This window comes from Zootoca vivipara, chromosome 1, assembly GCF_965207765.1.
Source record: "Zootoca vivipara chromosome 1, rZooViv2.hap1.1, whole genome shotgun sequence".
Classification (NCBI taxonomy): Eukaryota; Metazoa; Chordata; class Lepidosauria; order Squamata; family Lacertidae; genus Zootoca; species Zootoca vivipara.
Window position 1 is genome coordinate 120,382,417 of NC_142582.1, and position 25,545 is coordinate 120,407,961.

At 46.2% G+C, this 25,545-nt stretch overlaps 1 protein-coding gene across 2 annotated transcripts in view; it reads left to right on the plus strand.

Moving 5' to 3' along the window:
- The first annotated feature begins 2,247 nt into the window (after nucleotides 1-2,247).
- The window catches only part of RCOR1 (REST corepressor 1), a 135,777-nt gene continuing 112,479 nt past the window's right edge, over nucleotides 2,248-25,545 (plus strand). The window contains exons 1-2 of one of the 2 annotated variants that reach the window (XM_035105598.3): nucleotides 2,248-2,928; nucleotides 3,226-3,285. In XM_035105598.3, the coding sequence (XP_034961489.1) occupies nucleotides 2,691-2,928; nucleotides 3,226-3,285 (298 nt within the window). In that variant the 5' untranslated portion in view covers nucleotides 2,248-2,690. The remainder of the gene's footprint in view (nucleotides 2,929-3,225; nucleotides 3,286-25,545) is intronic. The other variant, XM_035105605.3, reaches the window with a different exon arrangement.

The window sequence follows — 25,545 nt, forward strand, 5'->3', positions numbered from 1 at the left end:
ACCCTGGTCTCCCAGGTCCTAGTCCAACACAACAACAATTATGCCACACATTGGAGGCACAGACAGCAGGGCAGAGTTGAGCTGTAGCTAAGAAGGGCACTGGTGTACCTGTGTAGCAAAGAATCTTAGAACCAAAAAAAGCCACATGACAGAGGTGGGCGGGGCCAGAGGCAAAAGCAGACGGAGCAGCAAATGCAAATGTTACCATTTCCCAGCAGGCACTGGGACACACTCACACCTGTCACAGATGCTTTCGCTGAGTTTCCTGCATTGCAGCGGGTTGGACTAGATGGCCCTTGGTGTCCCTCCCAACTCTTACAGTTCTATGATTCTATACCCTTCCCTATCCTCCATCCTGATATGCAAGATTTCAAGGACACATTCTGAATGAGCAGAAACATTTGGAGCGCAAATCAGAGCCAGCAAGGCGGAAAAAAGGCTGGGTAATGTTCCTGAAAGGCCACATTTGGCCCTCTCCCAGAGGTTCTCCGACCTGGTGCCCTCCAGATATTATGAACAACAGGCCTCACCAGTGCCCTCTAGCTACACCAGCGCTCAGGGATAATGCAGGTTGTAGCTCAAAGCATATAGAGAGCGCCAGGTTGGGGAAGGCTGTGGCACAACACGCTGGGAAGGATTTTGGAGGAAGACTCCAGCTGCCAGACAAGTGAGGTTTGGAGTTCTTCTATTTTTCATATCACGATTTCCCTCTTTTTAAAAAGCAGCCACCCCCTTGGTTTTGCACTATAAAATTTCACCTGCCTTTTAAGTTTTGCTCTCTGCTTGGGGGGGGGGGTAGGGAACACAGCCTGGGTATAAACGATATTTTATGTTATTTTCCTTCCAAAAGGCCTTGAGGAGCCAAACAAAGGCCACCACACGCAGAAACTTCAGCCCTTCAAGGCTGCCTCTCTTTTTTTCCTCCTTCCCCGTGTGGAAAAAATTGTCAATGTTGACAAATTCTTTCCCCGAGTCTCCACCCCCCTTCCTCCTCTTTTCTTTTTCGGAAGGGGGGGGGAGAGGAAAGGCAGATTTTTTTGGGGGGGCGTAGAGAGACGGAAGGCATTCAAATGTTAAGACAGCTTTGGAAAATATGCCATTGGCCTTCAATGCCTCCCTTTGCCCTAGTGGGTGGATTGGACGGGCACATAATTATTTTGAGGGTTCTCTCCCTTTCTCTTCCACTCCACCCCAGCCATTTGAAATCTCTTTTCTCCTTCTCTTTCTTCCCCTGAATATTTGTTCTGCAGTACTGTACCATTACAAAGAAAGAAAGAAAAAACCTATCTCCCCTCCTCTTCTTCTTCTAGCCCTTCTCTGCCTTGTGAGGAAATGTGCAGGGGAAAGTTGCCTTCATTTATAATAAGGTGGAAGGTTCTGTGTATTCCTCTCTCTCAACTCCACGCCACCAGACAGGAGAAGCAATTTGCTTTTTTTTAAAAAGGAAAAAACAACACACAACTCCAGCAATTTAGGTGACTTTGCCTATCTGCGCACCCCGCCTTTCTCTCTTGCGTGTAAAGTGGAGCTATTGCTTCTTTACAGAGAAAGGTTTGGGCATTTGAAAATTGAGAGAAAAGGGGGGAACAATGCAATAACATCTTTCCACGCACACGACACGAGTGGGGCGAGGGCACCCGTCGCACCACAGCGACCGAGCGAGCGACTTCGTAGTATTATCTTAGTTTCTTTGTATGGAGATTCCATTCAAACTGTTCAGCGTGTCACCAATAACCTTCCGCCAAAGAGGAGGAGGGGTGGTGGGGAAGAAAAATAGTCCCAAGCTACTCGTCACCCTTCTGATGGGTGCGGGGGGGGGGGAGTATACGTGAGCACGAGAGAGAGAGAAATTGCTTGCAACTCGCTTTTTTGCTGCGGTTACGCCACCCTCTTATTTTTGCACCCAAGCTCCCCTTTCCCCTGAGCATGGCTAGAGTGCATTTCCCAACGCTGCCCCCCAAACTCCCTTTAAAAAAAAATAAAATAAAAATAAATAAAAAATTGCAATCTTTCTTTTCCTCTTTTCGCCTCAGTCAAGACACAGTGTAGCCTCGGAACGAGCCTGCCTCATTGGGCGCAGAGATTGCAAAGGGAAAGCTCTCTCCCTCTCCCCCCCCCGCCTTCTCCACCTAACCTGAGCAAACGGAAGCGCCGGGCCGGCTTTGACGGGCGGCTCGGCGGGGCCAATGGCGTGGCGGGGAGGCTTCCCAAAATGTGTAGGCGGCCAATGGGATGCGCAGGGGGGCCGGGCTCGCGGGGAGGCTAGCAGCTCAGGTTGACAGTGACTAGTCCCAGTGCAGGGAAGTGCAAGGAGAGAGAGAGAGAGAGAGGAGGGGGATGAGCTTCAAAGTTCGAGGCTTCCTCTCATTGCAGGGAATTTTTTCTTCTTCTTTGAAGGAAGGGGAGAGTAGAGAAGGGAGATTGCAATAAAGCAGCCTCAGCTTTGCAATTGCAGCTTGCTTCCCCTCCCCTTTCTTTGCAAAAAAAAGGGAGGGAGGGAAAAAAGAAAAGAAAGAGAGCAGCAAGCTCGTCTCCTGCTATTCCCCCTTCTCTCCTCCCTCTAAATTCTGACTGGTCTTTCCCCTTTATTCTCTCTATCTCTCCCCCCCCCCAAACAACAACCCTTCACACTCCACCTCCTCCTCTTCTTTCCTTTTTTTTTTTTGCCTTACCGCCCCCCTCAACCCCCAATGCCAGCCATGATAGAGAAGGGCCCGGAGATCTCAGGCAAAAGAAGGGGCAGGAACAATAATGCCAGCAGCCAGGCGAGCGGCGCTGCTTCTCACAGCGCCTCTGCCTCCGTCTCAGCCGGCAGCGCCAACAATGGGAATAATAGTAAAAGTTTGGCAGCGCCCAATGGCAATGGAAGCAGCGCCGCCAACTCTTGGGAAGAGGGCAGCTCGGGGTCTTCCAGCGATGAGGAGCATGGTGAGTCTCCCGGGGATGGGGGGGGGAGAGAGAGAGGGAGGGATGGAGAGAGAGGGAAGCAGGAGAGAAAATTGAGAATGGGGGGGGGCAATTGAAACTCTGCAGACTTCTGGAAATAGGCGCATGGTTTTTTGAAAGCAAGCATTCTTATTTTTAAATCAGGAGCGGGGGTGGAGGGAAGCAAGGAAGGAAATCGAGCAGAGTTTGCCCCCCCCAAAAGAAAAGCTTGCAGACTTTTTGGGAAACATGGGCATGGCAAGCATTTTATTCTTATTATTCTTGCTGTTTCCACATCAGGAGGAGGAGGCATGAGAGTGGGAACCCAATACCAAGCCGTCGTTCCCGACTTCGATCCTGGTGAGTCAATTTTCCGTGGATCCTGCGTGCTTTTTTTTTTTTTTTGAGTCTCTTCTGGACGAGCCGCGAGTAGTTTTTGAGGAAGTCTTACTCGGGAGTAGGCCCGTTGGAGCGCGTGGGCCCAAGTTGGTAGTCGTGGGTGGCCATTAATTCCAACTGGGGCTGCTCAGAACGTGCCTCTCAAATTCTCTCTCTTTCTCTGCACAACGCCACCCCCCCCGCTAATCTTTCGCCATTTGGAAGGGGGGGGGAAGCGTTGTTTCCAACCCTGATCTGGTGCCTGCTTTTTTTTTTTTTTTACTAGGAAGTAAATTCCGTGGTACTTCCTCCCAAGTAAAACGTGTAATGGATTGGGGAATGGCTAAAGTCACTTTTATGTGTGGGATTGCCGAACGCGAGGGTGAAAGGGCTCTTCCTTTTGTTATAAATGTAGTATTTTTTTAAAAAGTGTTGTTCCCCCCACTCTGTTCAAGAAGCAGGAAGATGACAACTTTTGCCCCTTCCCCTGTGTGTTTACCCTGCTGTCCAAGGAAGGAACAGCAAGGGAGGGGGGGGGTTGGAAAAGCAGAGAAACGTGCTTGGGAAACGTGCCACCACACTTGATGATAAAAGGGGGGGCCCCCGAAGAGGATATATTGTGGGATTTTTTTACTTCTTTGAAAATCTTCCCACAAATCCATTCTTTTATAGCTCTTCTTTTTCCCCATTCTCCCCCATTTCTTTTTCTTTTAGAAAAGTGCTATGGATATTTCAGGGAGGAGGAAAGATTAATATTCTCTTTTCTCTCCCCCCCCCCTCAATTTCTGTGGCTTGCAGGTGTAGTTACTATTTTCATAATTCACATTGAGGGGGGGAGGGAGGAACCTGCCCTTTATGAAAATCCGGTGCCACTGGACTCCTTTAGACTCCTCCCCTCAACCTCTCTCCCTCTCTCCCCCCCCCACTACCAATTATTTCACATGCAATTGACCTAAATCCAATTACTTTTACAATTATTGTTATTAAACGAGCGGTTTGCATTGGTTAGGTTGTCCAGAGAGGTGCGGAGGAGAGCAGGAATCTCCTACTTCTTTTAATGACGGATTTTTTTAGGACGAGTGGAGTAGAGGACAAAAAGAGAGAGAGACAGGGAAGAAAAGAAATCCAGTTAATAAAAACAACAGAAGTCTTTCCAGGGGGCGCTTTATAGGCTGGGTGTCAAGCAGAACAACAGATTTGTCCAGCGAGGGGATGGCGAAAGGGGAGTGTTTAAAAAATAATAATCTCTCTGTACGTGGATATATGGTGTAGGGTTTTTGGGAGTGGAGGAGAACAAAAACAGCCTCATTCCTTTATTTAGGATGTGCAGATTTATTGCAATCCACTGTTTCTGTTCTTGGGGGTTGGGAGTGGGAGGAGGAGGAAGAAAAAGCTAGTTCCCCAATGCTCTCTGTATACTTAATCTCTCCCTCAGTTTCCCCTACTCTTAATTTAAAATGGAAGGGGTTGGGGGGGGGGGGAAGGAGGAGAGAAACCTGGGCAAACAAAGGAATTCAAGGTTTCCTGTAAGGCAGATAATTTATTATTTTTAATGTGTCTTTGTCGGGAGCCATTCTCGCACTGCTACAGTCTTTACTTCCTTAGTTTTGAAACGGAAATGCTTCCAGTTGTTCCTTTGCAACTACATAGCTTGATGCTGTCTTCCTGTAAAACAAGCAAAACAACAACAACCTGCCACCCCCCCCCCCAACTGTCTTGGTCTTAACACGAGAGCTGACTTTAGCCTGTAGCTAACTCGATTGAATCCTTTGTTTCTGGACTCTCCAAAATAATAAGCCCAACGAAAAAGAATGTCCGCCTCCCCAGTACATGCTTTCAAAAGTATGAGATTTCCTTTCTTTTCTTTTTTTAGCACGACCCGGAGGAACTCCGGATAATTGATCCCCCCCCCCCCCCCGTTTGCTGACTGTCGTAATTTGTGATAGCGCTTGCAGATTTGTACGGCTGGTGTAGTTGTGCAGGGCTGGGGTTGTTTTAAGAATTGGGAGAGCCGGAGGGGTTCCTTCAGGCCATGTAGCCCACCCCCTTCCTCGATGCAAAAATCCCACGGGCAGAGCATTCTCAGGGGGATGGCTGTCCAACCATCTGCTTGTAGTCCTAGTTCATGCAGGTAAACTGGTGACGTTGTTGAGCCGCTCGTGACATCAAGAGGTTCCTCCTCTTTTTTTTTTTTGCATCCGAAATCGCCCATTGAATCTTCTCTTTCGTCCCCTCTGTGTGGCAGCTCTTCAGATATCTGAAGAGTGTGCCTTCCACTTTGGTCTTTCCGTATTTGGGCTAAACATAACTCCATTCCCTCTATCCTTTCCTCTTAAGACATGTTTTCCATACCACTGACCATGCTCGGCGTGTCCTCCTCTGAACCTGTTCTTTTTTTCCTAAGTGCGGAGGCCAGAACTGGATGTGGTATTTGGAATAAAGTGCAGCTATTACTTCTTGCGACTTGGGGTGCATTTCAACCCAGATCACTCTGTCAAAACAGTGAAATGATCTCTCCGCCCCCACCCCCCCAAATGCACTGTACTTGATGTTCTCCCAGAGTGGATTTATGGGGGAAGAGGAAAGCCCGGATGTGCTACCGAGAGTTATTGTGCTGGCTGCTGCTAGTGGAACGGAGTACTTGAATCTGGCCCTTGGAAACTATGGCTCTATGAATAACAGCTTCAAACTGCACTGGCCTTTTTTGCTGCTGCATCACATCACGGACGCACATTTCAGTTTGTGATCAGTTGCAATCCCAAGCTCCTTTTTGCATGCATTACTGTCAAGGCAGGCATCCCCATTTGATTTCTGTTTTGCCCAGATGCAAAACTTTGCATTATTGAAATTCACTTTGCTAAGTTCCAACATTAGTGTGTCGGCTGCAGTGTGTAGGTGTGTCATGCGAACACTCCCCGCACTCCTCCTGTGGCTGGAAAAGGGTTAGTTTAATCTCTGGTTTGCTAGTAAAACTGAATTACTGTGTTGTGAAATGATGCATATGTAAAAAGTGGTTCAGTGGATATATTCCCAAGAGTTTCTTTAAATTAATTATTTTATTTGGTTTCAAAGAATGTTCATCTTAAAACAAAATAAATATGAGAAGGTAATTTCATCTGGCTGTTCGCCAGAAGGTTGGTGGTTCGAACCCATCCAGGGACAACTGTGGGCAGGATTCCTGCATTGCTTGGGGGGGTTGGACTAGATGACCCTCGGGATCCCTTCCAACACTACGATTCTATGATTTTATGAAAAATGCCCACCTACCTTACTGAGTTGTTGTGAGTATTGCTGAGACCGTGTGATTCAAATGTGCTGTATAACTCTCAGAAACACTTAAATGCACTATATTAAAGTGAAGGACCCTGTGAAACATTGGGGGCAGGGAGGAAATACAGGTATAATGAAATCTTAATCATTTTGTGTGGTGTTTTTTTTACATTCATGGTATATCTTAAGTTCAAGGGATGTGGTTTTTCTCCTCGCTCTCTCTTCAGCCCCCCTTTTGTCTCTCAACAACCATGTGAGGAAGCTTAGGTTGAGAGATGGTGACTGGCCCAGGGTCACCCATTCATGGTGGGACAGGATTTTGAACCCGGGTTTGTTGACACTCTAAGCCGGGGCAGCTCAACTTCCCATACCACGTGGGCCTCAAAAGTACTTCGATATGGAATGTGTGGGCTGCACAGTGCCTTGTAATATGTGTGTGTGTGTGTTTGTGTTTGTGTGTGTATGTGTGTGGAGATTGAGGCCAAAATTTGACACATGCCCCCAGCCCTTACACCGCTTTTCCAACCCAATGCCCACTAAACAAGACTCTCTGCTTTGGGAAGTAGGTGCCAGGCTCTGGCAGGCAAGGTTCGAAATTAGCAGGGTGCCAGGGTGTGAGGACCTCCAAAAGTCGTGGGTGCCATTTTTTTTTTGCGCCTAGCTGACACTCAAGGATTACTGAAATGTATGTGCTTTGAAGCCTCGAAGTATACATTAAGGATGGACAATATGTTAAGCAGTTTAACAGTAAAGGGTAGAGTGTTTTGAAAACTGAGGTATGGTACTAATATATTTTGATGTAAACACCAAATTAATCATGTATTAACAAATTTCTGCTAAAGACGTGATATTAACAACGTGTCACTTGTGTGAATTGTGTGTTAATTCATGCTTATTAAAATAATAAATAAAAAGTGTTGCCGGACCCCGACCCCCCCCCCCCAGTGGCTACTAGGCATTCTGTTTTGGTGCCCACAACCCAGGTCCCAGAAGCCATTTGGCTCCTAGCTTTTCTATCCCAGTTTCTAACACTGCTGGCAAGGTCCTGCAGCCCTCCCGCCTCCTTCCCAACCCTGGAAAAGTGTTAACTAGGCTTGCCAAGGGCCGCCCAAAAAGGCTTCGGGGGCCACATTTGTGTGTTGGAATGCCCTGCTCTAAACCACACTGATCTAAGCTTTTTATGCCTCGTATGTGTTTGTTTAGTATTGCATGAAGCCCTCCCTAGACCGTGGCCATGTGTTGTATGTGCACACATCTGGTTTTCCATGTGCACATGTGTGTGTGCGTGTGTGTGTGTGTGGCAGCTGGCTGTACATATGGCAGCCCCAGGTACATGTGTCTTTGTTGCACACAATTAACATCAAAGGGGATTCCCACAGTTCCCTTCCATGTAGAAACCTCTTCCTGGATGAAGGTTACTGGCAGGGCCAAAATCGCAGAGGAGATTTCCTGCCCCCCTTTTTATCCAAGTTGAAGGGGGTGAGTGTCTGAATTGGCCCCAAAATAAAAAAAAATCCTTCCAGTAGCACCTTAGAGACCAACCAACTAAGTTTGTCATTGGTTTGAGCTTTCGTGTGCATGCACACTTCTTCAGATACCAAATCTTGGATCCTCTTTCCCAGGTGTTTTCCTCCCTAAATGCTGCTATTTGTAGGGGGCAGGTAGGAGGCACACAGGGATGTGTAAATTTGCATGTTTTCCCCTTTGGGCAAAGAGTTTCTGCAGGCAGGGAGGGGTTTTGGCTTGTAAAGGGTTTTTTTGTCTGTTGGCTGTTCTGCACTGCAGCCCTGATTAGATTTTCTTCCTTGCATTTCTTTTAACCTTTAAAGAAAACCAAATACCTGCAGGAGATCCAATCAAGGGCCTCTCAATGTCTTGCCTAATTTGATCCTTTTGTACTCTTCCCTCCCCTACCTCTCCCAACGCCTCCTGCCCAGGTTCTGTAGGTTACAGTGGTCCAACCTTCTCAACATTATACACTGAAAATTAAATCTGATGTTGTGTTTTAACTTTTGTGGCCACTGGTTGGCTCTGAGAACTTCTGAAGTAGTAGGCCAGGCATAGGCAGCCTTGCCGCTCCAGATGTTTAGGAACTACAACTCCCATGATCCCTGGCCACTGGGCCTGTTAGCGAGGGATCATGGGAGTTGTAGTTCCAAAACATCTGGAGAGCCAAGGCAGCCTACGCCTGTAGTAGGTTGTTTCCTGCCGCAATAAACTTGTTACTGAATATTTTCATGAGGCGGTTAGAGGCATTCTTAGGTGGAGGTGATGAGATGTGTCATAGCCGAGTAAGATTGTCTTCCATAAACACTGTTTTAACAATATGCTGCTGTCCCCTAAGGGCTTCAAACCCGTGACTTTGGTGTTATTAGCACCATGCTCTAACCAACTGAGAACCTTAATTTACTTTCCCCAAAGATTATCACATTTTAAAAAATCTACCTGTCGCCCTTCCCCATGTTTACAAAAGCAGCTTGTTCGTAGTCCTCCAGATGTTGTCTGCAGCTGATGAGCGTAACATCCCAAAAAACCTTGGATAGGACCAGGTTGTGTGGAAGGCTAGCTCCCCCGCCCCTTAGGCTTCCATCAATTGAGAGTCATGCATACTACCCTTTTATGAACTTAAAAAACCCCTTCTTAATGATGCTCTCTACTAACTGGGGTAAAGACCTGTCAAATTTCTTGATGGAGCTTGTCAACAAGGTATTGCTTTAACTTACACAAATGTCAGTGATGTCAAGTTAATCTTTCCCAGAAGGGTTCTTTTGTCAACTAGTTTTTGAATGTCAGCATTTTTTGGGGTGGTGGTAAGTAAAATGTTTAAACCTCTCCTTGAAGCAGTAAGGAAATTGGTATGGAAAATATCTTGTGTGTTCTGACTCCCAAGTGCCTAAAATTTTGGTACTGTGGGTGTCTAGAATTAGAGATGCTCTTCATGTCCTGCCTTTTAACTTTTTGTGACTATTTTTTTAAGCTGTCTGATGGTTTAAATATTAGGCAGAAAGACAGGATGCATATTTGGTGCTAGTGGCTTAAATGATACCTGTTTAGGGTGAGTTATTCAGTGTAGGGTTAAATCAGTAAGGTTGATGCATGTGCTTCCTTGACCCAAGTGTACAATTTTAGCTATTCTAATGGTGTGTAATAGTTATTTGACCTTGTACAGGCATAGGGGGTTCTGTGGGCAGGGTTATTCAGCTAAAATCTTCACCCAACCAAGCACTTTGATCTGTGGAACTAGCACCTATACAAGGAGCAGTATGAAAGGCACAAATACAGGATGGGTGACACCTGGCTTGAGAGCAGTACATGTGAAAAGGATCTAGGAGTCTTGGTAGACCACAAACTTGACATGAGTCAACAGTGTGATGCAGCAGCTAAAAAAGCCAATGCAATTCTGGGCTGCATCAATAGTAGTATAGCATCTAGATCAAGGGAAGTAATAGTACCACTGTATTCTGCTCTGGTCAGACCTCACCTGGAGTACTGTGTCCAGTTCTGGGCACCACAGTTCAAGAAGGATACTGACAAGCTGGAACGTGTCCAGAAGAGGGCAACCAAAATCGTCAAAGGCCTGGAAACGATGCCTTATGAGGAACGGCTTAGGGAGCTGGGTATGTTTAGCCTGGAGAAGAGAAGGTTAAGGGGTGATATGATAGCCATGTTCAAATATATAAAAGGATGTCATATAGAGGAGGGAGAAAGGTTATTTTCTGCTGCTCCAGAGAAGCGGACACGGAGCAATGGATTCAAACTACAAGAAAGAAGATTCCACCTAAACATTAGGAAGAACTTCCTGACAGTAAGAGCTGTTCGGCAGGGGAATTTGCTACCAAGGAGTGTGGTGGAGTCTCCTTCTTTGGAGGTCTTTAAGCAGAGGCTTGACAGGCATATGTCAAGAATGCTTTGATGGTGTTTCCTGCTTGGCAGGGGGTTGGACTGGATGGCCCTTGTGGTCTCTTCCAACTCTATGATTCTATGATTCTAAGGGCCACACAATGTTCATTTCCCATTGTAAGGAGCCATTCACAGTTGCATATGCCATTCACCCATCTAATTTCGTATTGTCTAGATTGGCAAGCAGTGCGTCTCCAAAGTTTCAGACGGGTCCCTCCTGGGAACCTACCTGGAGATCGCTCTTGGAACCATAGTGAATGTTGCACCACTGAATTAGAGTCTTTCCTTTACAGCAAGGACCTAAAGCCCATGAAATTCCCAAGGTAGCTGGAGGCCTGTCATAATTCTGTGCAGATCCCAAAATGTATAAAGATAAAAGCAGTGGCCTGTGGTGAGGTTCTTTGTTCTCTGTGACTCCATGAAAGCAGAACTGAGGTGGGGCAAGAAAGGGCTTGGCATCCTCCCCAAATCTAAACGTTAAAGTCTGCGTGAAATCCAGAGTAAAGCACACAGATACGGCCTGTCTGCAAGGTGTGCATTGGTAATAATTGATTTGCATTAAATAAAAATTCCAGACAGTGTACGGGGTCTAAATTGCACATTTTGCTAACGGTGCCGAGTAAAATCAGCAGAAAGGTCTGTAGCTTTGCTGCCGTTTTAAATGCCGGAGATATACTGTAGGTATATCTTTCTAAGGAGGTATACCTTTCTAAGGAAAAAAGGAAAAGCTAGCAGGATATAGACCTTATCAGCTAGACAATGAGCAGGGGTTCTCTGCTGTTAGACTTGGAATTATTATTTAACAAAATTTATATGCCATTTACTGCAGGAAAAAAACCCCAGTTAAGTGGTTTACAAGGCAGTCGGTTCATTTGAAATACCAATTAAGAAGGAGTTACATAAAAAATAAAATCAGTAATTGTAAAACTGTTATACCTGTTAAAATTACATGCCTGGGTAGGGCTGCTGGAATAAAAAACTTTTTACCAGACACCCAACAGCAATTCAGTGAAGGCACCTGCTTTATATCAATAGGTGGAGAGTTCCAAAGTCTTTTGCCACAGCAGAAGTTGTATTTCTTGCAACTGTGGAATCATGTAAAGTGGTTGAGTGGGCACATGTGGGGTTTTGTCAAAGCAACAATTGCTTTTAAAAGCTTTCGGTTTTGTTGGGTTTCTTTCACAGTGGACTTGCCAACCTTTATTTCTCCCACTGTATTTGATTGACTTGACTCCAGGTTGGACACTTCCAGTCCTTAATTTTGCTGCTTGGGTAGCCACAAAGAGTTGCTTTGGGGACGTTTATTGTGATGATGTTTCAATAATAATAATAATAATAATAATAATAATAATAATGATGATGATATAATTGTAGAGTTGGAAAGTACCACAAGGGTCATCTAGTCCAACCCCCTGCAGTGTCGGAATCTTTTGTCCAACGTTCTGATTCCAAACTGTACTTTGGTTGGGCATCAGGTTGGCAGAGGCTGCTATAAAACCAAGCAAACTTTTGTTCAGATATTTTCATTTTTAGGCAACTGTTCAGCTGTGTAAATAATCGAGCCACCTCATTGTCCCATAACACTAAACCATGGTTTAATAAACCATGACTTCACATCGTGCGTGAACTCAACCCAGCGGCTTAACTATAGTTCGTTTACTGGCAACAAACCACAGTCTGAAACAATGGTTTGTTGTTTACTTATGAATCTTGGTGTGTTTTAGCCATGTGAACTTGGAAACTTTATTTAACCGTGATTTATTTGACCTCCCCACCTCAGATACTTACCTGGCTACAAAGACACAAGGCACTGTTCGAAGAAGGGCCTGCGTCTGAATTCATGTAGATTCTCTTGAGATGGGGAATAGCATAAAGAGAACAAAGAGGGAGAGACAGTGCGGTGCAATGGCCAGAGCCAGCCAAGGAGATCAGGGTTCAAATCCTCACTTCAGTCATGAAGCTCACCAGGTGATTTTTGAGGCTAGTACTGTGCCTCTCAGATGAATCTACCTCGCAGGGTTGTTTTGAGGTTAAAGACGGCAGTGTATGGAGGAATTCGGTACCTCATTCCAATCTCATTGGAGCCAAGGGCAGGATAATCATAAGAATGTAATAAAATAAACAAGGAACCCCTGTCCATCTACCTCTGGATGAACTCCAATAGTTAGCACCGGCTGAGAAGAGTACTTTACAACAGCTTGCTTGTTCCTTCCCTTCCCTGCAGGCCATTATAGTTATTCTGAGCCTTGATACCTTTTGGAAGCTCTGCAATACTTTCCTGTTTGAGTTGAAATGTAATAGCCAGGTATGGGGTTAAAAAGCAAACTTCCACCTTTAATACACCAGTATCTTAGACCTTGCTTGCTAACGCAGCACCAGAGCACTTTCATAGAATTGTAGAGTTGGAAGGGACCCCGAGAGGCATCTAGTCCAACCCCCTGCAATGCAATGTGAGGCACGAGCAGGTGATTTTTTACTGCTTGTGTGTTTGAATGAGCCCTGACTGCTAGGAAATCCTGAAAATGGATTGACTGCAGTTTGGGTTGTGAAGTCTGTAAACATCTTTGGAGAAGCCACTTTCACAGGAAGTGAAGACAAAGAGTGAAAGAGAGCTGCAAGGAAGAGCATATTGGGTGGCAGTTCCCTTTTTCCACGTGTTAGCTGCTCTAGGATTGGGGGAGGGAATTTGCAGCGCCAGCTAGGAAAGAATCGGGGCTTGCACAAAAAGCAACACGTTTATTTACTACCGGTATATAAAATCCAAACCCTGAGTCTGGGCGACGGGAAGGATGTGCGTTGACTTAAACACACACACACACACAGAGAGAGAGAGAGAGAGTGAGAGAGAGAGAGATTTTAAGAACAGTTTTATTAAGACTTTCCATATCAAAGAGAAACAATGCAAAATACGTATTTTTCGTCTATAAGACGCCCCCCCCCAATGTATAAGACATCCCCTATTTTGGGGGACTCAGATTTAAGAAAATTGGGGGGGGATACTACCCGTGTATAAGGCGAGTCCAGATTTTGAACAGTATTTTTGGAGTAAAAAAACCATAGTCTTCTACCCGGAAAAGTACAGTAAACCTACATATTTGGTTCACAGCAAACACAAGAGCAAAACAAGTAGACAGAAGATATCCCACAAATATACAATTCGTAACGCACAAACAAGCATTCAGTGGAGCCATCATTGAAGTAATTAGCTAGCCAAGCACAAAGAGAAAGGACTGGGTGGGAAATTAACTCAGCCTATAATAGCTCTTCATGGAATTGTAAAGGTAAAGGGACCCCTGACCATTAGGTCCAGTCGTGACCGACTCTGGGTTTGCGGTGCTCATCTCGTCTTATTGGCCGAGGGAGCTGGCGTACAGCTTCCGGGTCATGTGGCCAGCATGACAAAGCCGCTTCTGGCGAACCAGAGCAACACACAGAAACGCCGTTTACCTTCCCGCTTGGAGCGATACCTATTTATCTACTTGCACTTTGACGTGCTTTCGAACTGCTAGGTTGGCAGGAGCTGGGACCGAGCAACGGGAGCTCACCCCGTCGCGGGGATTCGAACCACCGAGCTGATCGGTAAGCCCTAGGCTCTGTGGTTTAACCCACAGCGCCACCTGCGTCCCTTCATGGAATCATAGAATTCTGTAGAAGGTCCACAAGGGTCATCTAGGTGCAGGAATCTTGCCCACAGCTGTCCCTGGGTGGGCTTGAACCACCAACCTTCTGGTTAATGGCCAGATGCATTGGAGTAAATGTGTGGCTTGCATGTACCACTCCCAACATTATAGAATATTATTTGTGGTGAAGCATGCAGATAAATATGTAATGTGTATTGTATAGAGGCTGGGCGATATATCGTCCCAAACTGGTTTGAAGTCCATATTGTGATACTGGTTTCGTAATGATGTATGTTTGTTTGTTTGTGTGTGTGTGTGTGTGTGTGTGTGTGTGTGTGCGCGCTTTGCAAAAATCACAATGTGGGATTGCTTTATTTCTTACATACATTATTAAGAGAGATTTGCTTATTTATTTATGATAGTTAAAATGTGGATAGGTATTGTGTTTCTTAACTTGATTCCTTTTTGTTGGGATTTATAAACTGCTTGCTGTTGAAATAGGAAACAGAATATGGATTGAGTAACTAATTAAACAAAATCTGAAGAAACAAAAAAAAAAACGGGGGCGTGTTGGTGAGGTTATTGTTAAAGGCTTCCTTTGAAAGTATCCATAGCAGACACCCAAGTGGTGAAACAAAGAGACAAACCGCCACAAAAATTGGCCACATTTAATTTTCAGAGAAAGTTGGCTGGATTTTCTTTCTCTTTGTTTTATCCCATTTTGGGGGGCGGGGGTGCATTTTGTCAGGACAAGACAGTGTGACATAATTGCAGGGTCTTGGCACTTTGTCTCACTCAAATAGTTCTTTAAAATACCATTGTACTTTTTTTTAAGGAGTGGGAAGGAGTTTACAAGATTATAAAAGGCAGTCTTTCGTAGTAATGATTTGACAGCTGCCTTATCTCCTGGCTGTGCCGAGTAAAGCCTGAGTGAAGGGTGGGAGTTTACCTTCATTTTTCAAATCTCCTTTTCAAATCTAGTACTAACATAGGAAGTAAAGTGTACCATGGAGATTCTCAAATCTTTCAGCCCCCTGGGCCCAATCGGAGACACCTGAAAATTAACAAGGCCCACTAGAAACCCAATGCTACTGATAAATGGGCACAGCAAAGCCAACCACAAGATGGTGGCAGAGTTTGGCATAAACAGCTGACATAATTTCCTCTGATACCTAATCCATGGTTGGTGATTACTGAATTGTTTCCCACAGCATTTTCCTTGTGGGAAGGAGTTCCGTAGTTTACTTTTCCTTAAGCAAAAACAGAAATTTTCTTTGGCGATAACACCACAGCCTCCCCATTTTAGGTGAAATTTGCTCGTCCAGAAGCCCTAAGTGGAATTGGCATTTTCTTTCATATTTTTTCCTGTCCTTACGCCCACATGGCTCTCAGGCATGTTTTTACCCATCTCCTGTAATTCCCTCTCCCGTTCTCCTCTCTCCTCTCACCTTCAACTTGTACCTTATTTCCCTCCTCACACACACTGCCTCCTTTCTCTGTCCTTTGCATTCACTTCTTCCTCCTCTCTCAGCTTTCCTTTCTCACCCCTCTCATTTATTATTGTGGTTCTTATCGTACATATTAGCAATTTGCCTCACTTTCTAATTTCCTTCAGCACCTCCTCTAACCCCTTTGCCCCTCAGAGAAGGGAGGCCTGCCTTCCTTCCTTCCCTCTCCCACTGCCTGCCAAACTTCTCCCAACTCTTTAGTCACCTTTATTCAGCATGGCATTTCTCCAAACAGAAGGCTTTGGCATGACTGGGAGTTGGGTTGGACAAGGGAGGAGATACCGGGCAGGCTGTGGGAAACATTGCTACACCAGATAGCTACCTTGGCCTGTGAGGCCAAGGGATGTTGTGGGGAGAGGGGAGGACCACGCACACCACCTCGAATCTCTTGGAGAGGAAGGTGGGATATACCGGTAAATGCAATAACTAAATAAAGACCCTGGCATTTTCAAGCAGGCTGGGAGAAACCCCTTTCCAAATCCCTGGAGAGCTGCTGCCAGTCAGTGTAGACAGTACCTAGCTAGCAGGACCAGTGGTCAGGGATGCTGGGAGTTGTATTCCAACAACAGCTGGGGACCCAAGTTTGTGAATGATGGGTCAGTTGGTAGAGCATGGTGCCATTATTATTATTATTATTAGAATTTGTATACCGCCCTATGCCCGGAGGTTGTGGGTTTGAGCCCCATGTTGGGCAGAAGATTCCTGCATTGCAGGGGGGTTGGACTAGACTACCCCCAGGGTCCCTTCCAACTCTACAGTAACTTTCTGATTCTATCAACAACCTTGAAAAGGAGCCATCAAGTTACTAGACCTCATTATTTACCTACTCATGTCTTTCTGTTGAGGGGGGAGGGAAACGTCTGCTCCTGAGAAACTTTTCTTTTCGGCCACCAGCGAGTGCAAGCCTGATTGTAAAGTTACATTGCGAGGAGGATGTGCCTTATTTCTTACTGTGCAGACACACACACAAAGAGCCATTGCCAGGGTGTGAGGGCTTTTCGGAAGGGAAGCTGTGGGTGAGGAAAGCCGTTCAAGGCCAACTAAAAGCAGAATGGCTGTGTTGAAACCGGCTTCCAGAGCCACTCGTAAGCTCTCTTTTTTTTTTTTTTTAAAAAAAGGCATTTTTAATATTCACGCCTGTGTCTCTGGTCCTCCGGTTTGCAACATAATTAAACGTAGAATGGAACAGTCAGAAATAAAAGCACCTGGAAAACTGCGACAGGAGCAAAAGATAGCCTTGGCAGCAAATTGCTGTATGTATAGCATGGGGGGTGGGGGTGGGAAGAGGAAAAATTCCTCATTCTTTCCAAAGATATAAAATCCTTCTTTTTACCATGTTCTTTTATAGTAAATGCATAGTTTGTGCACCTTCATTCTGTATTACCCAGAGTAGATGGACATGGAAAGAAAGAGACAGATAAATTGCGGTGCTATGCAGATGTTGTCACCCTGCTGATAATATAATAATAATTTATTATTTGTGCCCCGCTCATCTGGCTGGGTTTCCCCAGCCACTCTGGGCGGCTTCCAACAAAAATTTAAAATACATTAAAATGTCACATTATAAACTTCTCTGAACAGGGCTGCCTTCAGATGTCTTCTAAATGTCAGGTAGTTGTTTATCTCTCTGACCTCTGATGGGAGGGTGTTCCACAGGGTGGGTGCCACTACCAAGAAGGCCCTCTGCCTGGTTCCCTGTAGCTTTGCTTCTCGCAGTGGGGCCCTCGGCGCTGGACCTCAGTGTCAGGGCAGAACGATGGGGGTGGAGACGCTCCTTCAGGTACACTGGGCCAAAGCTGTTTAGGGCTTTAAAGGCCAGCGCCAACACTTTGAATTGTGCTCGGAAACGTATGGGAGCCAATGTAGGTCTTTCAGGACTGGTGTTATATGGTCTCGGCAGCTGCCCCCAGTCACCAGTCTAGCTGCCGCATTCTGGATTAGTTGTAGTTTCCAGGTCACCTTCAAAGGTAGCCCCCCCACGTAGAGCGCATTGCCGTAGTCCAAGCGGGAGATAACTAGAGCATGCACCACTCTGGCGAGACAGTCCGCAGGCAGGTAGGGTCTCCGCCTGCGTACCAGATGGAGCTGGTCGACAGCTGCCCTGGATGATGTGGGAGCTGCACATTTCAAGGGACTTGGGGGACCCCAAGATGTGACAAGCAGAGGCTGACATGTGCGCAGCGATCATATCGGCAAGCCAACGGAACTGAGGACCTGCTCCTCCGAACTAGGCTATTGGCCAGCTTCTCGAAACTTGTGTTTTTTCATGTTCCCTTCCCAGCCTAGCAAGTTGGGTGAATTGGCAAAGTGGCAGGACTAAGAAATCCCTGCGATTAAGGCCTTATTATTAGCTCGGAAATCTTGGCTCTGATCAAGGTGTGCTAAATAACGAGGCTTAGGGTGGGGTCTTGCCCAGCTACATCCTTAAAGTAGTTGCAAAAGTGAGGATTTCCCATTTTCTGCACTCTAATAGGTAGTGCACCTGCTTGTATCCTGTGGTTGTGTGCACTAGAGGAGCAGGTTCACAACAAATGGAAAGCAGGCTTTATATTGGGCCAGACTGTCCCATGTTGCCCAATATGGTCTGTTCTGATGGTCACCAACGTTTCAAAGACATCTTTCCTCTTAAACGGCGGAGGACCACAATGCCTCAAGGGCCGTCTCTCCCCACCTAAACTGCCCCAGACTGTACAATCATCATGTGAGGCCCATGAGAACAGGCCTTTTCTGCAGTGGCTTCCCATTTGTGTAATGCCCTTCCCAGGGAGGTTCATCCGGATACCTTCATTATACACCTTTTGGTGACATTCCTTTTTAAACCAGGCCATTGGCTGATTGATTGATTGATACCTGATGCCCTTTAAAATGTTTTGTGGGAGGGTGTGTGTGTGTGTGTTATTGGTTTCTTTTTGATCTCATTTTTATTATGTATTTCAGGTTTTTTAATATCGTAATTTTATGTTGTGAAGCACCCTGAAATCGGTATGCGTGAAGGGTGGTATACAAATCTAAATAATAAACAAACAAATTAGAAGAGAATCTGGAGACTCTTCAGTAATGAGACCATCTGAGGAATTTAATGGAGTATATGGCAGGTGTTTTTACACCTCCAGTTCTTCTAGCAAAAGTCCCTTTTTTGCGAAATGACCTTCTGCATCATTAACAATAACAATTTTCTACTCCCTGCTACCTGATTACTCTAACTGGAGCTGGCCAGGATCGAACCTGCGACTTCTTGCACGCAAGGCATGTAATCTGAGCAATAGTATTCCTCCCCTCCGCAAGTGCACTTGGATAATAATACCATGACTCTGTGTTTGGTGCCCTGAAAGCATCCTGCTGAGCAAAAATACTCAAAAGAGGGCGCAAAGGCAGGAAAAGGTAAAGGACATGGCCAGGGAAAGGGGGGTGTAACTGGGGGATCACACCAAGAGCGAAATATACGGATGGATAGCTTCTACTCCTGCTACTTCAGGCTCCACAGGGCAAGGGTGAGCCAACATTAACAAACCATGGCTCCGTGTTTCATGGTTTGTTCAGAGAGAAATTAATCGTGTGGGTTGTAATTCCAAGCTAGCTCCCGTGTGGTTTACTCCCCGGTGGACTTAAGGGAGGAGCGCAGCTGTATTCTTCAGTTTATGCACATTGTGGCTTCTGGTTACGCCTAAACACAATCAATGACTGGCCCTGAGGTCACCTAGGGAGCTTTATGGATGAGTGAAGATCTGAACCCAGATTCCCCCCCTCCCCAATTTGTGGTCCTGTACTCTTAACTACTACACTTGCACTGGCCCTTTTGCAATGCTAATATTTGGGGGGGGGGAAACATTTGCAGGAAATAATCAGTGACTGGGAGAGATGGCTTGATTTCTTTGCCCATGTATCCCTTTGCTGTATTTATCATTTCTGCGATTAGAGAAGCATTCATTCCTTGTAAATCCCTCCCCTGTGCCCCATTCCTGCATGTGTTTAGCAGTCTGTGTGTTTGTGAGTCTCCACCTTGGAAACCACTTCCCAAAACTTTCTACATTGTCAAGAAGACTGTGCTAAGGTTCTGTGAGGCTGACAGCTGCTCCTTGCCAGATAATTACTTCTCTTCAGATGACAAAAGACTAAAACCGCTGGGTAATCCTTAAAGCGCAACATATACGGTCACATTTCAAAGGTGCGACATAGCCTAGCTTGCTGGTACAGCCCCGTAAAACCTCTAAGCCACCTGCCTATCAAAGTTGGTCAACTGAGTTGAAATATTTGTCTGGACAAGTTCTCTTTAGATCAGGCATCCCCAAACTTTGGCCCTCCAGATGTTTTGGACTACAATTCCCATCTTCCCCGACCACTGGTCCTGTTAGCTAGGGATCATGGGAGTTGTAGGCCAAAACATCTGGAGGGCCGCAGTTTGGGGGTGCCTGCTTTAGATAATAAAAGTGTGTGAGAGTAGTGTGTTTTGTTACTTCTCGATTTACTCTTTCATAAAGGTAGTAGTTGCAGGGAGACACTTGCAAAGGCTGTAGCTCAGTGGTTGAGTGTCTGGCTTGCACACAGAACATCCCAAGTTCATTTCTCAGCATCTGAGCGAGACTCTCCTCTGATTCAGCAGGCATCTTACAGAAGTTGCATCATGCCTATTTTTATGGAGCTTCAGTATTTACTTGTGGCTTTTGTTTTGTCTTAACGCTCCCCTATTGTTTTGATGGCTGGATTGCTTTATTGGTTGTTGTGTAAACTGCTTTGGAACTATCCGCAGCGAAAAGCGGTCTATAAATATCGGAAGTAAATGCGTATGGGTTGCCAGGGACTGGGACCTTTGGCATGCAACCCATGTGCTCTACCCACTGAACTGTGGTCCCTTCCTAAAAGGTGGGCTGTTCCTCCTTCTTAGCATCTCATGACAGGACGTGAATCTGACTATCCTGTTCCTCAACCTGGAGCCCCGTGCAACAAGCTAATGGAGCCTAATTCCTTCTGAGTGCCACACAGAATATACGAAGACTCAAGAGTGCTTTATGTAGGTCTCCTCTCCGAGCACCGATCATGCTCATGCTTCCTTTTAGCTTCCAACAATACAAGCTGTTCCTCACTGGGCTCTGAAATGCACACAGGGGCTTGTTGCTGGTTTTTCTTGCAGGTGGAAGTGTGATCGATTGTGTGTCTGTACACCTTAATTAAAATTTGGTAGGGCCAGCAGGGAGTCCAGTGGGGGCTGGATTTGCCCTGTTGGGAAACCACTCTGTTTCTCTGCTCTATTTTCTCCTAGGGAGCACTAGGAATTTCTGATAGGTTCTGCTTCATTCCTGCAAGATTTGTTGTTGCTGTTGTTACATTTATATTCCAGCTTTGCTCTACGGAGTTCAGGGTTCTTCCCCCCTCTCTATTTAAAACCCACAAGAACCCTGTGAGGTAGGTTAGGTCGAGAGGCAGTGGCCAGGCCCAAGGTGAGCTTCATGTCTGTGTGGGGATTTGAACCCTACTCTCTCAGGCCTAGTCCAACACTGTTAAATACTACACCACACCAGCTGTCTCAGAGAAAAGCCCTCTCTGTGCCTGTTCCACAATGTGTTCTCTCTTAAAGGTAAAGGCAACATCCAGTTTGGAAGAGGCCAGATCATGCAGCTAAACCTTCATCCCATCATCCATGACAGCTGGTCCTGCTAGCAGGGGATGATGGGGGTTGTAGTCCAACAACATCTGTGTGAGAAACAGTGCTCTTAACCTCTGTTTTTCAGAAGTCTGTTGTCTCTGAAGCTGGAGGTTCTATTTAGTTATACAGTCGTACCTCGGGTTGCAAACAACCCGGGTTACGAACTTCGCAAACCCGGAAGTATTTTTGCCGTGCGCAGAAGCGCCTTTTTGCGCATGCGCAAAAATAGCGCTTTGCGCATGCGCAAAACAGCGGTTCGGGCCCTTTTCGGGTTACGAACTGCGACCCGGAACGGATCGCGTTCGTAACCCGAGGTACCACTGTACTGTAATGGTTAGGCCTTCCCCTCTTTATACTCCCCCTTGAAGCTGTCCAAGCAAGTACCAGGCAGACTTCAGCCAAGTGGGAACTGCTTTCAAGCTTTGTTTTGCTGGAACCCCAAGTTCCACTAACTGTGAGAAGTTGGTGCGCTTGTGGTGGCAGCGGGAGAGGCGGGAGCAGCCGACATACTTGTGGAATTAAGGAGCAGTGTGCCTCTGAGAACATGCTCAGCCCAGGAGATAGTACTGAAAGTGAGCTGCTGTGACTGGACCCCTCACCCCCCCAAAACAACCCTTCTGGTTTCCCTTACAAGCTTTTTTTCATCCCAGCATCCTAAATTTAGAAAACGGGGTGGGATAGCCTCTTTGTTGTAGCCTGTCCTTACGTAATTGTAGGTTTGTAAACAGCATTTCAGAGGTGCCCCATGGCGATTAAGTTCTGTATAGCTCAGTATCAGAAATGCATGCTTTTCACGCAGAAGGTTCAATCCCCAGCATCTCCCCAGGCAGGGCTGGGAATGTCCCACTTGGAAAAACCTTGTTGCCGATCCGTGTATGGACAAACCGGTGGTTCTGTCTCTGACTAAAGCTGCTTCCCAGCTACCAGACAATTCGGAGTCCTTCTTACTAAGGCAGCTTCTGGTGTATCTTTGCGACGAGTTGACTTGCAGCAGTTCTGCAGACCTGAGACCTGCTTCTCTCTCCCTTCTTCGTTTCTCTCTTAACCTCCCCGCTTTTGCAATGCTTGTAAATCTTTGTGTATGTCGGAGATGCCTGATCATGTCTTTTGTGAAAGACACCCTGCATTCCATAGGCGCCTGTGGGAAGCCGGTTTCTGAGCTCTTGCTTTGGCGGGGACAAGAGAGGGGCGAGTCTACCTGGACGCTTATTTATACGACTGCTGGCATTTTCTTTCTCCTCCATTCTCTGTGGCCCTCCTGGGACCTCGCTGCTGATTGTGTGTAGCTGCTGAATTCACCATGGGTGACAGTAGCCATGGGAACGCAAGTAGGAAGATGCGAGTCTGTGGCTCCCAACTTGTTGCTAGGCAGGTCTAACTCGGTGCAGGTATCGAGCAGTCTTCATAAGAGGAACATGTTCTTATTTTTTTTTAAAAAAAATATTTTTTATTGGAAAAAATCTAGCTTCTCAACACTTGGGGAGTTGATAGCAGAACTGGAGGGTTCATTAGCGGAATAGGGAGCTTGTGGCCAAAAGTTTGGGTGGGTGGGTGGGTTTCCAGCCGAGCACATTGAAAGCACAGCAGATTAAAAGCTCATTTGTTTCTGCAGCTCTCAAGAAGTACAGTGGCTAGAGGATGCTAAGGCGCTCCCCCGCAACCTCATGTGCCCCAGGCAGTGTTGGATTACAATTTCCAATCTGTAGTGTAGTGGCAAGTTCAGAAGCGCAGTTTCCCTCACAGCCACACCCCTTCTCAGATTATGCAACTTTATAAAGTTATGCAGTCATCTTATAATTGCACAATAATACCAATTAGGCACGCACTGCAATGATTAATGCAGATATGCGAGTGTTGCTTTTCAGCCAAATCTGCTATTTTCTGTGCGCAAACGTGGGCAAGTGTTGTGGAGGTTTTTTTTGGGGGGGGGGCGGATGACCTGAGTTTCTTGGATTCAAACTACAAGAAAGAAGATTCCACCTAAACATTAGGAAGAACTTCCTGACAGTAAGAGCTGTTCGGCAATGGAATTTGCTACCAAGGAGTGTGGTGGAGTCTCCTTCTTTGGAGGTCTTTAAGCAGAGGCTTGACAAGCATATGTCAAGAATGCTTTGATGGTGTTTCCTGCTTGGCAGGGGGTTGGACTGGATGGCCCTTGTGGTCTCTTCCAACTCTATGATTCTATGAGTTTTGCTTCATGCAAAGTTGTACGCAGCAGAAACCTGCGCACCATTACCTTGAAGCATTTTTCAGGCAGCTTTCAAATATCGCCAGGTGCATTTTGCACCTAGCTATCGGCCAAGGTGCATGCCTGGGGACCCTCGGATCTTGACTGTGTTCACACACCAGCAACACACCCTGTAGAATTCTGTCCATTATATTTCATCTGCACAATCAGAATGAATTTCAGCAACCAAAATGAGTTTCTAACACTGTTTACAGGGTTCCTAGGGGTAAATGCTTTGGAGCTCGTGGTGGCTAAAAAGTCCTCCTTTCATGTTGATTGGGCAGGTCTAGGATGTTAGAGACTACCGGGTCTTTGACACTCTCCCCCCCCCCCTTGACCCCAGACCACTACACCTCTGCTTCCACCAGTCCCAGCTAGCCAGGACGTAGTGGTGAGGGATGGTGGGAACTCTGCTCCAAGAAAATCTGGAATGCACAAAGTTGAGGAAGGCAGTGTTGGACTAGGATTGCAGAGACCCAGATTCAGATCCTCTCTCAGCTATAGAGCTGACTGACTGCATTAAGGTGACAATCTATGAGCCTGTCCTTATTTTACAAGTTTATTGCGAGGATAAAAAGTCTCTCTTCCTCTCTCTCTCTCTCTCTCTCTCTCTCTCTCTCTCTCTCTCTCTGTGTGTGTGTGTGTGTGTGTGTGTGTAGGAATCATGTACATTTCCTTCAGTTCCTTGGAGCAAGATTGCTTGCATATGAATCCAATTAATAGCAATTTCAGAGATTGAACAGATTGCTTTTTTTTGAGGCAGTCGTGGGAAACGCTTGCATGGTGCTTCCCCCCCCCCCCGCAGAAATGCTGTTTTTAATTGAATTTTTCAGTGTGGAGCTACCAGGTCTGTTTTTTTAACATCAAGAAGTGTTTGGGTTTTGCTTTTGTTTTTAAAAAGGAGGGGGGGGTTTAAATAATTCAAATAGTACTGGAAGTTTGACTCTGGATTCACAGTCTGGCCTTCTGCCAATTGCAGCAGCAGCTACTGACACAACTTTAAAAGGCCTCCTCTGTGCGGTGTGTTCCTCCTGAGCCCATTGCATGCAAATATCACAATGCCCCAGTGAATCTGCGTAGCAGAGTGATGCCGGTGGTGGAAAGTTGTCTAGGAGCTGAATCTGATTTTGTTACATCTGCAGCACACGAGCCATTTTTGGTCACCCCAGGGGAACCCCGTGTTTCCAAAGAGCAGCAGTGTGTTCGGCTCTGAGATGGGCAGCTTCTCCCGTAGACTGAACTTGGGAACATTTGCATGCATCCCTGAGCTGCATTCCCTTTCCTACAGGAAGTTGTGCGTGGCAATCCGAGCCTGTGAGGGCACGGAGTACACATTTGCGATGCTCTGGATCCCAGTTAGCGTTGTTATAAAATCATATTGGGGGGGGGGTTTGCAGGACACCATTATTAATGAACAGAGAGGGGTGACAGAATTTGACAGCTGCAATACCCAGAATCCTGTTCAATGCCATCTTCCCTGTCTCCCCCACCCCTCCCGCTAGGACGCGACCCTGCCTGAAGGAAGGCTTAAGGATCTGCATATGCACAACAGTTAGCATAAACTCACACATTTCCCCTCTCCACCTCCCCTCCGCCCAGAACAAAACAATGTTTCCAGAAGAAAGGGGGGGGAGAAACCGCCCAAATCCAAAGTGACACTTTTCTACTCAAGTTAATAATACAGCCTATTATATGTTCTCTTACCATGAAATCTCTATCCGCTGCCTCTGTATTAGAATTGCTGTTTTATATCTTAGAACTGTATATGTCAGGACTGCTACCTTTTAATTAGAAATCCCTGTATTAGGTATGTTTTCCAGGTATATTTTCTGTATGAACCCTGTATGATCCCAACCCACCTGAACCTTGCCCTACTACCACCCGATACCCATTCAAGGACACACGGACAATAGAGGGATTAGCTGGAACAACTTTATTCAAATAAATTGCCATCCTCTACGTAGCCCACCCTTCCATGGCCTGGAGGAAAACACCTGCCGGGCAGACTTCCACCCCACGGGAATCGCCAGGAACTGCCCCACCTCTGCACCCATCTCGACTGATTGCCCCTCCTGC